Source organism: Uncinocarpus reesii, genomic scaffold, assembly GCF_000003515.1.
Source record: "Uncinocarpus reesii 1704 scaffold_1 genomic scaffold, whole genome shotgun sequence".
In the NCBI taxonomy this organism is placed as follows: domain Eukaryota; kingdom Fungi; phylum Ascomycota; class Eurotiomycetes; order Onygenales; family Onygenaceae; genus Uncinocarpus; species Uncinocarpus reesii.
The window spans coordinates 1646529-1661089 of record NW_003052500.1 but is presented as its reverse complement, the minus strand read 5'-3'; the positions used below and the strand labels follow the sequence as shown (position 1 = coordinate 1661089).

Below are 14561 nucleotides of genomic sequence, written 5' to 3'. Positions count from 1 at the left end.
GATAATTCGACGGTGAACGGGATCATTCCCCAACTCTCCTAGAAAATGACCGTTTGTGAAAGAGCAGCGGCGAGATTTGGGCGATGCAAATGGAGACGCGCAACACTGATTTTTGGGGTTTCTGGTCCTCAGCTTTTCCTCAATTTTCTACTGGACCAAGGCATATTAATCCATGCAGCACCTAGTGAAGCTACCAGACTAGGGTCCGGAGCCCGCGCGGCTCGCTTCCTGGCAGAGGTTGAAGCGAAGGGCTCGCTGCTGCGGTGTGCCAGACTATATATCAGCAAGATGACTTCGCTGCCAATGTCCCCCGACCTGTCCTCAGCAGGAAGCACAAGATTCACGAGTACCTCATTATCCCGTCCAGGATGGGTCTCTTAGCAACAGTTCTGCTTCTTTCCAAATGGAAATTGCTTGCCTGTGGTCTGATTACATGGATGCTTATCGATTTGTCTCAGGCGATTATCCGTGTCCTGACTTCCCCGTTTCCTGGGCCCAGGATTGCGAAATTCACTCGCTGGTGGATTCGGTGGAAGCAGTGGAATGGTAGTGAACATCCTATGTTCTATCCCCGCCGTGCCTCACGAGACTAAATGATTTTCATCGTAGGAACGGACAGACATGACATTCTGCTTATGCACCGCAAATACGGCCCAGCTGTGCAATTGGGTCCTCGGGAAATCTCCTTCTGCCACGCCGATGCGTTACCACAGATATATGCAGGGCCAAAGGGGCTGGATTCGGGAGACGCCTTGCTAGCACTTCGGAACTACGGGACCGATAATCTTATAACGACCCTTGATGCGGATTTGCATGCTGCTCGCCGAAAGATGATTATCGGTTTGTATTCCGGGCCTGCGGTCGCTGCTCCGGCCTTTCAAGCTGGCTTTAAGAAGTACATTGAGCAGTTCATGCAAGTCATAGAAGCAAAAGCCACTGCATCTCCTTGCAGAACGGTCGATGTCTCTTCCTGGTTGAGATGGTTAACTGGTGATATCGTCATCCATCATGTCTACGGAGAGAAGAACCATCCCAATCTTTTGAGAGAAGAGAAGTCGAGGGAAACATTTAATGAGCTGTTCGCTACCACCATGGACACTATGACCGGACCTTTTGCAATCCTTGCGGGATGGTTTCCACGTCAGCCTCCTTTTTTCCCAGCCAAACCCATTGCTTCATTGACAATGAGATAGGTTTGACTACGCCCCTTAGGAAGTCTCTCGCACCCGACAAGATCGGACGGTCTATGATGGAACAGGTTGAATCAGCTATTATTTCCAAAGTCCCTGAGAATAAAGAGACTCCTGTCACTCATCTTGAGCAGCTCACTTCCATTTTGAAAAAGGACGGGCCCTCACATATCCTTCCAGATAAAAATTTCATCGCCAGCGACTGTTTCGACAATTTTGCTGCTGGTAAGTGACAAATACTCAAGAATTCATGACCCGCTATTAACGTGAAAAAAGGCTCATTTATCCCGGCCGATTTGCTTTGTGCATTGGTCTGGGAGCTTTCCCTCCCTCAAAACAAAACCTATCAGAATAAACTTCGACAGGAGCTGCACGACGCCGGGATCTCTCCGGGGACATACCCTGATCTTTCGGTGGTTCAAAAACTTCCGTATTTAGACGGCGTGTTGCGCGAAGTGCTTCGACTTTATATACCCCTTCCCTTCGGTTTGCCCCGGGTGGTGAAGAAAGGCCAGGAAGTGACCGTGCTAGGGACCAAGATACCCGCGGGGGTAAGGGCATCACTTTCAAAAACCTATGTCGCCGAATCTAACAGGCGGTTCAAATGCATAGATGACAATTCATTCCCAGGCGTATTGCCTCCATCGGGACCCCAATGCATTTCCAGACCCGGAAAATTGGAACCCAGAACGCTGGAATATCCCAATCATGTCCCCCAAATATCGAGAGATGCAACGCATGTTTTGGCCTTTTGGCTCGGGACCGAGAATGTGTTCTGGTAAAAAGTAAGTCAGCAGCCAAAAAGAAAAAAACGACAATCAACAAACCTCATTTGGAAGAGAGGCGGAGAAGATGTGGACTTCGGTTCTGACTTTTGAAATAGTGTCGCGTGGGCAGAACTCCGGCTTACAACTGCCAGGATATATAGCACATATGAGACTGCGCTGGATCAAGCTTTTCTTGACAAAAACGGCGCTTTGCTTCCTAACCAGGAGAGAAAGGGGTATTTCCCCTTTAAGCTAGCAGAGCCCATTCGGTTCTTGAAAGTTTGAGAAGACACTGTTTAATCTTCGGTAAAGTAACTAACCGGGTAGGATCATCCGTCTGGGACTCCCGGGCACTCAGTAAAATGATAATGATAGGTTAGGATCTATCTCCACTCCAATCAACCAAGAGTACAGCTATTCATTCTACATCATGTATATAACCTGAAGCCAAAGAAATATGTGCCATCGAAATCTGTTAAAATGGTCCACGAATACACCCGAGAAACGGGAAGTGTGATGCGGACAACCTAAACTCTAAGCACATTCTTGTCTATGTTGCAAGAGAATTCCAACTGTGTTAAAAAAGGTCGAGTTATGATAAACGAAAGTGGAACGTATGTTATGCAGGGTATCTCGCCATCACAGTTAGAAACAAAGGGAAATATAAAAAAGGCTGGAAGAAATAGTACAAAAGTGCTCCGGATATATGCAAAATGATATCAAGCGTAAACGAGAGGTAAGTTTCAAGATATGCTCAAAGGTTGAGGGCGAGGTCGATTTTCATCTCTCGACATTTAGCCACGCCAGAATCTCGGAGATAGGTAGAAGCTATAATTATTGTCTCGAACTCGGCCTCGATAGCCTTGGGTTCGATCGAGTGTTTGTAGCGCTTCTAGTCATAAAATCATCTTCCACATCGCTGTGACCGATGACTTTGCCTTTTGCTTTTTGAGCCATCTACCGGAATTTTGATTAGTAGTCTAAACACAGCGCTGGATTGCGAGAATACGTACTTTATCAAGCCTGTAATCCTTCATCAACAAGCTCAATGGTATCAAGGGAATCGTGACACAAACAGCGATTGTTAACAGTGTTCCCATCGTTTCTTCGTAGGCCCTGTTGATAGCGATTCGGGTTGGCGTTCCCAGTGGGTACGAAAGCGCCTTGGTCAATTTTCCAAATATCTCTTCGGCGTCCTTCTGGCTTTCTGGAGGTAAATAATTCCGTAACCGCTTTGGAACCGAACTTGTCCATACGGCACCGGAGACAGCGGAGCCAACCGCGCCACCCATTTCAAGGGCTGTCAGAAACATGGCCGTGGCAGCGGCGACTTCTTGGTGACTGGCAGATGCTTGAACACCTAACTGCACGGGAACATTCACGAGTCCACCACCAAGACCAATGATTGTTTGAATGATGAGTGTTTTGGTAACGGTGCTGCCCTCTTTGTGGGTCAGAAGCATCAAAATTAGCCCGCCGATATAGACGAAACATCCGCCTGTGACAAATGGGCGATATCGTCCGCTATATTTAATGAAGAATGAAACTGCGACTGCAGCGATAGTAGAGGTGAATGCAAATGTCTGCGTCACACGTCCGGCGGTGACGACGGATTGACCTTGAACGACTTGGAGATAGGAATAGAGATATGGTTGGACGGAAAAATAAAAAGCCACTGTTGAGATGTTAGTCACGGGGAAAATATGCGAAAGATCGGGTAACCGGATCCTTACTGAAATAAAAAAATGCAAATGCGCAGCCAGCAAGAGCAGTACGTTGCTTCAAAAGTTTCAAGGACAGGAGTGGGTAAGGGGCTAGCCTTTTCGAAGTCTCCCAGAGAGGACATAGGACCAGGCAAATACATCCAGCCACAATCATTGTGATGATACTTGGATTATGCCATGTATCTTTTGCATTCGCTGCCAAGGTCAATGGCACCAAGATTAGGATGAGCGCGGCAGATAACAATATCAGACCGAACAAATCCAACTCGTACCAAGTACTACGGAGCAAGCTCCGGAATCCTTTGCCTTTCCAAGGCTTGGGCCTCAGCAGCTGGAGTCTCTGTGCTTTCCTTTGATTAAGCCACAATGACAACGCGAGGGGCAGGAAGGCTGCAGGTAAAAGGACAGCCCACATTCCATAGCCCCAACGCCAGGTCAAGTCTCGAAGTATGAACGAGGCAATCATCGGACCAACCCAAACAGTGACGAGGAAAGGTAGGTCTGGGAGGCTAGCAAAAAGCGCTCGGTTGAGTAGGTCGCTGCTATCGGCGATGAACACTTGCTGCAGTATTTGTAACCCCGTTGAACCAGCAGAGTAAAATATCTGCGCTGAGGCGTAGGTTTGTACGTTTTTCGATGCTGCCATTTGAACATAGCCCAAGATGTAGATAAGGACACTGATACAAAACGCTTCGAAGCGACCAAATACGTCCGCAATCTTTGCCATAGGAGGCTTGATAACGGCTGAAAAGATGTGTCAGAGAGAAGGCCCTCAGTAGAAAAAGGAGACCACGGTTCATTCGGCTCACCATTAGTCACATTTTGAACAACCAGGACTGTAGATATCAAAGAATGTTTACTAAAGGAGCTCGTCGCATATGGAGATAACGACATCACAGTCTGGCCCTCGAGGGAAGTGCACGTCGACATCAAAAAGATTCTACGGCCTATTAGCTTCGTTGACAGCCATTAATCATTAACAAATTCCGCAATAATGGCTTACCCAAGATACGCAATGATCAACGACTTTTGTGTCCATGTCCTACTGATCGCCTCGATCTTGCGAACGCCTTCCTGCACCTCTGTACTCGACGAGGTTGAAGAACTGATCGGCTCTCCAAGAATCGGATCATCTTCTCCTAGCTCCCTGGGTTCAACGAAAAGAAGACCTTCAGTCTCGTTGTTTTCTATTCGGTCATCGGACTCGAAAGCCCCGTACGTCGGTGGGCTGGGAGACCGCCGTGCAGGTCCCATGGCTTCCAATCCACGAAGGCCCTTAGTTGACGTGATAATCAGCCGTTGGATATCACGTTATCGTCCCCTTAATGCGTGGTAAATCCATCAATGTCGAACCGATACCTTCGATACAAATCTGTGCAGCGCGGAGAAGGCTGGGGGTTTTATTTTCGAACCCGGAAAGACTCAGCGCCGCGAAGGGGGTACGAGATCGCACTGGGAAGATTGAAAGCGGATTGGTCACCCAGACTTGTCGAACAGGAGTTGATTGACTGGTATATTTGGCCCGCGGATGTACAGGAATCGTCACCCAAAGAAAAATCCCCGTTTAGTTGCAAATCGTTCGTGACACGTACTCCAGAAAATGCCCAAAGAAAAAGAGTAAATTCCACTATTGCCTCTTGGTAAAAAAGAAAATATAGGAAAATTCGTGATCAATCGTGTCCGTCGAAGGAACGATTCGCTCCGAAGCGTCGGGTGCAGGGGTTGGCTTGTTCTTAGGCTCGGGTGGAATTCTTGTCGCGGCTGAAGCAAAAGAAGAGAAACATCAAAGAACAACAACGAGTTCCAGTTTATAGTATCAGAGATGATAAGACATTCCCCTTGCAGCCTACGCAAGAGGAGAAGCGAACCGACAGCCCAAAAGTGCCGCTGGGGACGAACGACAGCGCGAAGGAGGGGCGGCCAGGCGTGGAGTCACGGGTGCTTGGCAGATGATCAGATATGATAAGATTAGGCCAAAGCGGAATAGCGTGTGTCTGACAGGCGGCGCTGATTGGATCACAGAAGCTGCTATTCCGTATGCGGCAAGGTGTACCGGCCTCCCCGTGACCGGCCCAAACTTTCAAGCGCATTCTCGGCTGGGTTCGGATCTGATATCGGATGATCACAATCTGATAAAACATGACAAACACACGAAGATGATAATAGCAGCATCAATCTATACTCGTCTCTAAGCCTCTATGGACAGACCAACTTCAAAATCCCGAAACATCAACTCCAACTCCCCGCCCTCCTTTGCCGGCCGACACCCGTACACCCCAATCCACCCTTCCACATCCTGCTCCCCGGCAAACGCCCACGTCACCTCTCTCACCGGCATTCTCGTCTCCCCTCCTTCACCCCCCCGAACCACATAAACCCACAACGCCCCCTTCTCCCTCACCATCTCAATTACCACCTCCCGCCCACCATCCGGCACCGGCGCCAGGCTCCAGTCCGCCCAGTTATCCTTGGTCACCGTGCTCACGTACGGCATCCCATCGACAAACTCGATCCCCGATTTGATCCACTTTTGCGCACTGGGGAGGATCAAGACGAGACCGCCCTGGTCGTAGAGCGTGGTCCAGGCGCCGCTGACATGCACGCGCGCCGTCTGGAGACGGGAGAGTGGGATGGCGTGGTAGATGATTGGCGCGTTTGAGCGGATTGTCGAAGGAGGTTTGGCCCAGAGGTCAGTGCCGGGAGGAGCTTTGAGGATGAAGCCGGCCTTGAGCTGGGCGCGGGTGGGCGGGGGTTGCGAGGTGTTCTCGGTTTGGAATCTGAGGTCGGACATGTCTGGTTTGAAAATCTCCTAATTCAGGGTATTTGGTACCCGGGTGCCGGCTTTAAGATCGGTCAGTCGATGAATTAACTCCTCTGCGGGATGGGGTTCCTGATGAAGTGTTGCTAACACGAATCCACGCGCGGGGAGCTTATCTAATAAATTTGCCCGCGCCCTTTGATGGCCTAACAGGCGCAAAAGGCCACTGATTCCTCATAATATTTGTCTCGGACGGAGTTGGATATTCTCGCACCTTGTTTACCGTTTTCGATTAACCGTTATAGCTGTATGTCTCGGATTCCAACTCCTGCAGGCGCATCCTCCAAATGTTGATAGATATATAAAACAGCGCTTCCTGAGAGTTAAAAAAGAATAGTATTAATCTAAGATTGAGCCGGTCGGGTTCCAATTTCTATACAGGTATCTTTCGGTTTGATACACCACATAACCAAGAATAAGAGGTGAATGTAAATCAGAATTAAAAAGGCTTTCAGTAGCCAAATGGGAGAAAGAAGTGTTTGATAAAATATAACGCCCGCGAGCCAGCATGAAGCGATATAAAGAAATAAAGAAAAGTAAGCCCTTTTTTTCCCCTACCGATCTCATGCCTCTCTGTCGAGACTCTGTGCCTGGCACATCTCGTAATACCGACCCTTCTTCCTCAGAAGCTCTTGATGGGTTCCGCGTTCCACAATCCTACCAGCGTCCAGCACAAAGATTGCATCGCAGTCTTGCACAGTACTTAGGCGATGCGCAACAGCAATGGTGGTCCTTCCCTTCTTCGCTGTTTCCAGGGCTGCCTGAACAACACGTTCGCTCTCAGTGTCGAGTGCGCTGGTCGCTTCGTCCAAAAACAAAAATTCGGGATTCCGGAGAAGCGCTCGTGCAACGGCAAGGCGCTGTCGCTGACCTCCACTGAACGTGAGTCCGCGCGAACCGGATTCTGTGTTATAACCCTCTGGCAGTGATTGAATGAAATCGTTGATATTCGCGTCCTTGCAGGCTTGGATGATTTCCTCGTCGGAGACTGAAGTGGAGTGGATTCCAAGCGTGACGTTTTCTTTGATTGAACCTTGATACAATGTCGTTTCTTGCGACACCAGACTGGCACTTTCTCGGTAGGCATTGATGTCGACGGCCGATATGGATTTTCCATTGATGAGAATCTCACCGGAGCTGATATCATAGAAACGTTCTAGTAGCGCAACGATCGTGGTTTTGCCGCACCCTGAAGCTCCCACAAGCCCAACGTTCTGTCCACGATAGATCTTGAAATTGATCTTTCGGAGCACCGCATGATCTGGTCTGCTTGGATAATGAAAAGATACATCTTTGAATTCAATCGCAACATCAGTTTCATCCTTTGGCAGAGGCTCTCCTTTCGAGCCATTGATAGGAGCGACCTGGTCCCGCAAGTGCAAAATATGGTTCGCGGCGGAGTGTGCCTTTGTCGTGTCTAAATGCGTGGATTAGTGAAACCCAAGGCCACGATGATCAACAAGCATAACTTACTCGAAGTGAACCCAAAAAGGAAACCTGCGGCCTGTCCGCCAAAAACAACAGCCACAAACACGATAAAGAACGTCTCGGCATCGTACTCGCCCTCCGTAATCAGGCGCCCTCCATACCAGAATGCCAAAGCCATGGCGGCCAAATCTACACTTTCAGAAAGGGCAAAGAATATCATACTGATCACGGTATGCTTGTATGACCTGGTAACAGGCACCCTTAGGCGTTCCGCATAGCTGTCATAGACTTTTGTTTCTAGCGTCAAGGACGAAACGGTACGGATCGCTCCAACAGCCTCGGACGCAAAACGTGCACTTTCGAGGTATAGTTTGGCACTCCTGTCTTGACTTTTCATCTCCAAGCGCATTCGAGTGAAACCAGCCATAAAAAGTGCCGGAAGGCACCCGAAAAGAGCAACAAGAGCTAATTTCCAATTCGTGGCAAGAGCCAATATTGTGCATGATAGTAGATTCACGATGACAATAAGAATCAACCCGATATTCGAAGAAATCAAGTCCTGCAACGCTTGCGGGTGCGTCGAGAGTTGCGCAGTCAAACTCCCAGAGGAATTCTCGGGATTATCGAAGAATTCGATATCCTGCGACAACATGGCACCAAAATATTCGCTGCGGTAGAATCGTGATACCCGAAAGGCTGCAATTGTCAAGAAAAACCCGATGGATGCGTAGGAAAGCAAGACGCCAAGCGCGAGAACAAAAAACATAAGAGCCCAAAAGCTCACACGGTCGCCAATCACGGCCTCTGGGAGCTGGAAAATGGTCACAATCTTTGCGAACAGGACAGCCTGCGCGGGAAAGGCGCCGCCGCCGCAGAACGAAGCGATTCCACCCAAAGTGAAATAGACCCAATGGCGCCGCTGTTCGTAGAAGATTCTAACCAGACATTGGAAAAGAGACATTTTGCGAGCCACGTCGGGATTTTCAGCCGGAGCTTCAATGTCGACATTGCTGCGAACCGATTTTGTAGTAACAGCCTTTTCTAAATCTGCAAGTTGATTATCCTGAGAATCGTTTTCGGTGTCGGAAGTGTTCTCATCGGCAACCGTGGAGAGACTTTGCGCGTTGACTAATTTCCAGTATGCACCCTGAGTTTCCAGGAGCTCCTCGTGTGTGCCTTGTTCGATGACTTCGCCTTTACTCATAACGACAATATTATCAGCCTTTTTGACGGTGGACAGCTTATGGGCGATCAGGATCGTAGTACGCGTTCGCGAGACTTTGTCAAGAGCGGCTTGGACGACGGCTTCGGCTCGAGGATCCAACGCAGAGGTCGCTTCGTCAAGGAGGAGTATATGTGGGTTGGAGATGATACTGCGAGCAATGGCGACTCTTTGTCTCTGGCCTCCGCTCAAAAGACTTCCCCGTTCACCAACAACGGTGTCATACCCTTTGGGGAACGTTTGAATGAACTCGTCTGCATTTGCTTCAATGCATGCTTCCCGAACCAGCTCTCTCTTCTTTTCTTCTTCGTAATTGTCCATTTCAGTCCCGTGAAGGCCGTGTACGATGTTGTTATAGATAGTATCGTTGAAAAGGATAGGTTCCTAAGATGTGTCAGTGCCGGGAATATATCATCTCCCATTAAAGTAGCTCATACCTGTTGGACGAGACCAATCTGGCTCCTCAGCCATTTTACATTCAAATCCTTTATATCTTGGCCATCCAGCCGGAGAGTACCCGCCGCGGGATCATACCAACGCTCCAGCAGCCCGACAATCGTACTTTTGCCACTTCCACTAGATCCAACAAGTGCCGTGACTTTTTTTGCAGGAAATTTGAGGGAGACGTTGGTCAAGACCTGGATAGTCGGTCTCGCAGGGTAAGAGAACGAAACTTCGGACAGTTCGAGCTCTCCTTTGACTTCTTCGGGCTTCAAGCCTTCTTGACCCATAGAATCGATATCGGGGGCTCTCGCAATCATGTTTAAGACGTCGTTGGCAGCTGCTCCGGCTTTGGTAAAGTCGCCCATGGTAGGGGAAATCATTGTGAGGGCGGAGGTGCCTAGTGCCACCGAAAATAACACGCTGTTGGTAACATTAGAATATGAAAGCCATCTCCTTTGTGGGAGGAATTGACGTACGTGAGAATATCTCCACCAGATCCAATCTGGCCTTTCTGGATAAGCTTGACGCCATACCAGAACGCAAGCGAATATGCGCAATACATGATGAAAAACTCGGAGCTATACTGAACGCCGAGGATCGGCCCCTTTTTCAATCCGATTTTCTTCGCAGTCTCCAAATGTTCATTATATTTTTTACGCAACTTCCCCCCAGCACCAAATGCAACGACGACTCGGATACTTCCTAGCGTTTCTTCGACAAGGCCTCCGGCTTTTGAATAGATATCTAGGATCTTTGCTTCCACTTTGGTGTCCAACAAAACCGTTATTCCCACGATTATGACGGCGGTTGGGATGGTAGTGGCAACTGGAAGGGTAAGTCTCCAGCTTCTGGTAAATGCAACTATAAATGCGGTAATGAGCATAGCGAACCCCTGCACTGCGGTTCCTACTTTTTCCGATAAGCCATTTTGGATGAGATTTGCATTGTTCGATATGCGAGTAGCGACGGAGCCTGGCGTATATGTGTCAAAATAGGCCATGTCCTGCCTCAAGATGGCTTTGATATACTCTAATCGTAGACGACGCACGCCGCGGATGGCAGTAATTGTAAAACAGGTGGTATGTATGTAGACAGCCTAGAACCCAATCGTCAGGATACACGGCGTGAAGTGAGAAGGCGGGAGGTAAACTTACGAAAAGTTTGCCGATGAAAAGATATACAAAGTACAATCTACGGTTCATGTCAGCCAGGGATCTTCAGGATCGGGATAAGGGAAACGAACGCGTTTTTCGAAATGGCACTCCTCAGCTTCTCGGGGGACGACAGGCCCATCCCATAGTCATTGAACTCATCCACGAACGTGCCAAAAACAATGGTCATTAACGGAAGTGCCTATAATGGGAATAAACATAAGGTCCAGGGCAGACAACATGTGGTGGTGTGACGTACAGTTCCAGATGCAATGGCAGCTGTAAACCCACAGACACGGAGCACAACGTCAATCGGAGCACACCATTTCCAGAGTTTCTAAACCGAAGTCTTTAGCGGACACGACGTTTCTTCTTAGCAAAGCTTGATGATTTACCAGGTAGGCACCGAAGCCGCCCTTGTCTTCCTCCTTGACCTTGTCCTCGGCGGGCTTTTCTTCCACGTTTATTACCGCGTCATCTCCTGAATTAACCACCGTGGCGGTGGTCTCTGTATGTTGCTCCTGCTTCTCGTCGTTGGCAGCTTTCTTTACATCCGCTGATGCACGCCCCTCCGGGGACTGTGCCGGCTCGTCTAAACCCATCGCCGGAGCGGTAGCACAAAAAGGAGTGTCGAGCTGTAGCAAGTACCTGAAGCCAAGGAAAGAAAGAGGGACGAAGACTACAAATTAAATTATTATAGTAGTACAGCCGTTGCGGCAGAAGGCGAAAAGCAGAAAAAAAAGAAATACATCTACTTGATAGGGGTAGATGAAGGAAACATATATACAGGAAGAGGAGATGCCACCCATGAGATCACTGGAGGAACGGAGTCTGAATTAGGCAGAAATTTTGCAGCATCCTGAGGATTTATTTTTACTCCGCGCCCACATCCTTGGAATGTCAGGGACTTGCCTCTAGGTCTTGGACACTGGCGTCTTGGGGCCGTTGAGCTGAGCGAAGTTGCACGGCCATCCCAGGGTTCGATGTTAGCGTTTGGGTAAGCAGCACAGCAGACCCGACGAAGGGGGATTAGTGCATGCTGCTTTGATTGCCAGTCTTAGTCATTAATCAGAATGTCCCCCAAAAACTAGGTCACGTGCATAGAAGCAGCGGTAAAGATGCCCAATGCGGAATGACGAATACGGAAGGATTCGTACCCGGTGGCCAATCAGCAGCCGCCGTTTTTATGGAGCCGCACAGCCACGGGAGCCCGAGGACTCCGGGCGACTCTTCATGACGCTTAGTGACAAACGAGCTCCGGGCTCCAAGACACCCGAGAGGGCCTGGCCGCTGGAGCCTGGCGGGAAGTCATGGAGGTCGCTCTCTTACTCCGTGCACATCGTCGTCCCGCGGACTCCGTTGCTTGTCGTGCCGCTGTTCTTGGTGTTTTAGGTCGGTGATTAGATCATCGTCTTGGAGAAAGCTGTTTGCTCTGTTTGTCTCGGCCCGAGCATTCGTGCGGCTGAGGCAGCTGCATGGGTCATCCGCTTCGTGCCCCAAGACTCAACCTTAGAGCTGAGTAGCAACCCTTCAAGCATCGCGCAGTGTCACGATCATCATCACGCAGCCCTCATGTCACCACCCGCGTTGTCTTCGCCGTAGGCTTGGCAGATATTTTCTCCCCGTGATGCCTCCGAGACTCCTCCACCCGGATGAGTATGAGCTAGTGTCCCGGTCCTCTCTTGATTCCCAGGACAGCTTTGACCTTGATGAAGCCGACTTTGAGGCTCATGCCTTGACTAGCCCTAGCTACCCGAAACAGAGGGTCTCTCTCTTCTATCGGCTCTTGGCGCATCTTCCCTTCGTTGGTCGTCATGCGCAGAGACGTCTGTTGCGCAGCAGTCGTCGAGCGGCCTGGAAAGGCACACGGCAGCCGCGCTCATGCCGTCCCAGCGCGTGTCGCCGCTGCTTCTTCGCGGTACATATTCTCACCGGAATACTAGCAGTCCTCGTCATCATCACCGCTATCGTTAGTCCGTCCTACACGCGAAGACCTCCCCATTACAATGCGCTTCGGGATGCCATCCTCAGCTCAAAGGAACCCGGCAGAGGCAATCCGCAAAATGAAAAAGTCTTGATCGCAGCAAGCATATATGACCGGGATGGCAGTCTGGCGCGTGGACAGTGGGGGGAAAATGTTCTCAAACTGATTGAGCTTCTGGGCCCGGATAACACATACCTGAGCATTTATGAAAACGACTCGGGAGAAGCATCGTCAGCCGCACTCCAAGATCTAGATAAGAGGGTTCCGTGTAATCGATCTATGGTTTATGAACCACATCTCGACCTCAAGGGTATACAGCATGCGACGCTCCCAGACGGCTCAGAGCGTGTCAAACGGATTGCATTCTTGGCTGAGGTGCGGAACCGCGCGCTCAGGCCCCTCGATGACCCACACGGAGAAAGATTCGATAAGTTACTGTACCTGAATGATGTCTACTTTGACCCGATAGATGCCGTCCAACTCCTTTTCGCGACCAACGTAGACAGGGACGGAAAGCCTCAATATCGGGCAGCATGTGCCTTGGACTTTATCAACGCTTTCAAATTCTACGACACTTTTGCGGCCCGCGATCTTGAAGGATACTCAACCGGCATTCCGTTCTACCCTTGGTTTTCATCTGCTGGGAAAGGGGAAAGCCGACGTGATATCTTGCAGCAACGCGATGCCGTCCGGGTCAGAAGCTGCTGGGGTGGCATGGTTGCGTTTGATGCGTCTCTTTTCCAGGAAACAGCGTCAACAGAGACATCTCATGGCGACAAGCGACGTGGACAGCCGATTGAACCACGAGCCTTCCATGTGGCTCGCTTTCGAGCAGAACCAGACCCATTCTGGGATGCATCTGAATGCTGTCTGATCCATGCCGATATTCAGATTCCACCACACAAATCCGAGGAGCCTGTTGACACTGGGATCTACATGAATCCGTACGTTCGAGTGTCATACGACACTTCTACCCTATCCTGGCTTGGCTTTACCAGGAGATTTGAAAGGCTTTACTCATTGCCTCATAACCTCCTAAACCACCTTGTTGGCATGCCCTGGTACAATCCACGGCGAGAAGAGCGCGTGGGCGAGCAAGTTCAACAGAAGGTTTGGGATCCGAAATCCGAGTCTTATAAGACAATTACTCGAACTGCCGGCACCGGCGGTTTCTGTGGACGCCGTGCTTTGCAGGTGATGATACCGAATCCAAAGAAAGGCCAGAAAAACTGGGAAATGCTCCCAGTTCCCGCTGAGTAGATGCTTCTTCGCGTTACTTTCCCATGATGCAGCTCATGCTTTTTGTTTCAAGTTAATCACGATTGCTGTGGAGTATATATATCCTTTTCCATTTGTGATGATACCACTAGATTTCCTTGGCATCTTTCACTGCAATGTCTTCAGAACATTTATAACCTGGCGCAGCTAGCAGAAGCAATGTTGGCAATCAAGGACATGTATATCTTGATACATTGCCATTTCTTCCTTTCAATTGCGTATATTTCTTCTATTCCTTGAAATATCCAAAATAGGCAATATTGTTTCATTGGCCTCTAAGCATCTTACCATATTCATTACATTCCCACATTGTGATGCCTTCATGATAACTGTAATCCGGTGCTTCCCCCTATTCACAATAACACAGTGACAACATTTTATAACAAAAGAATTGACTTCATTGTCTCAACCTCAGCCACCTTTTAGTGTTAATTGCTCAATCCCCTCCCCTTTTAGGTGAATTTCCTGCTGCCTGCTGAAGAAATTTTCACTCTCATGAATCATCTAGTCACACGGAGAGTTCCCTGCTTTTTGGGAGGCTGGGAACGGCTTTTA

The 14561-nt window shown here is 49.3% G+C and overlaps 5 protein-coding genes across 5 annotated transcripts; 2 read left to right on the top strand and 3 right to left on the bottom strand.

Moving 5' to 3' along the window:
• Positions 1 to 593: 593 nt before the first annotated feature.
• UREG_00753 (uncharacterized protein) lies at positions 594 to 2242 on the top strand (the record flags this gene model as incomplete). The annotated part of the gene is made up of 5 exons (XM_002541193.1): positions 594 to 1140; positions 1194 to 1415; positions 1467 to 1741; positions 1803 to 1975; positions 2074 to 2242. 5 exons carry the CDS (start codon positions 594 to 596, stop codon positions 2240 to 2242), a joined length of 1386 nt encoding a protein of 461 aa, XP_002541239.1.
• A 549-nt stretch (positions 2243 to 2791) lies between these two features.
• On the bottom strand, positions 2792 to 4935 carry UREG_00752 (siderophore iron transporter mirC; the record flags this gene model as incomplete). Its single annotated transcript, XM_002541192.1, has 5 exons — positions 2792 to 2914; positions 2971 to 3632; positions 3820 to 4425; positions 4491 to 4621; positions 4685 to 4935. The coding sequence occupies 5 exons, from the start codon at positions 4933 to 4935 to the stop codon at positions 2792 to 2794; spliced, it is 1773 nt and encodes a 590-aa protein (XP_002541238.1).
• Positions 4936 to 5869: 934 nt separating this feature from the next.
• UREG_00751 (uncharacterized protein) lies at positions 5870 to 6472 on the bottom strand (the record flags this gene model as incomplete). The annotated part of the gene is made up of 1 exon (XM_002541191.1): positions 5870 to 6472. The coding sequence occupies one exon, from the start codon at positions 6470 to 6472 to the stop codon at positions 5870 to 5872; it is 603 nt and encodes a 200-aa protein (XP_002541237.1).
• Positions 6473 to 7062: 590 nt separating this feature from the next.
• Positions 7063 to 11346, bottom strand: UREG_00750 (uncharacterized protein; the record flags this gene model as incomplete). Its single annotated transcript, XM_002541190.1, has 7 exons — positions 7063 to 7916; positions 7973 to 9533; positions 9587 to 10013; positions 10070 to 10689; positions 10748 to 10784; positions 10837 to 10946; positions 11140 to 11346. 7 exons carry the CDS (start codon positions 11344 to 11346, stop codon positions 7063 to 7065), a joined length of 3816 nt encoding a protein of 1271 aa, XP_002541236.1.
• Positions 11347 to 12371: 1025 nt separating this feature from the next.
• On the top strand, positions 12372 to 13988 carry UREG_00749 (uncharacterized protein; the record flags this gene model as incomplete). The annotated part of the gene is made up of 1 exon (XM_002541189.1): positions 12372 to 13988. One exon carries the CDS (start codon positions 12372 to 12374, stop codon positions 13986 to 13988), a length of 1617 nt encoding a protein of 538 aa, XP_002541235.1.
• Between the last annotated feature and the right edge of the window lie 573 nt (positions 13989 to 14561).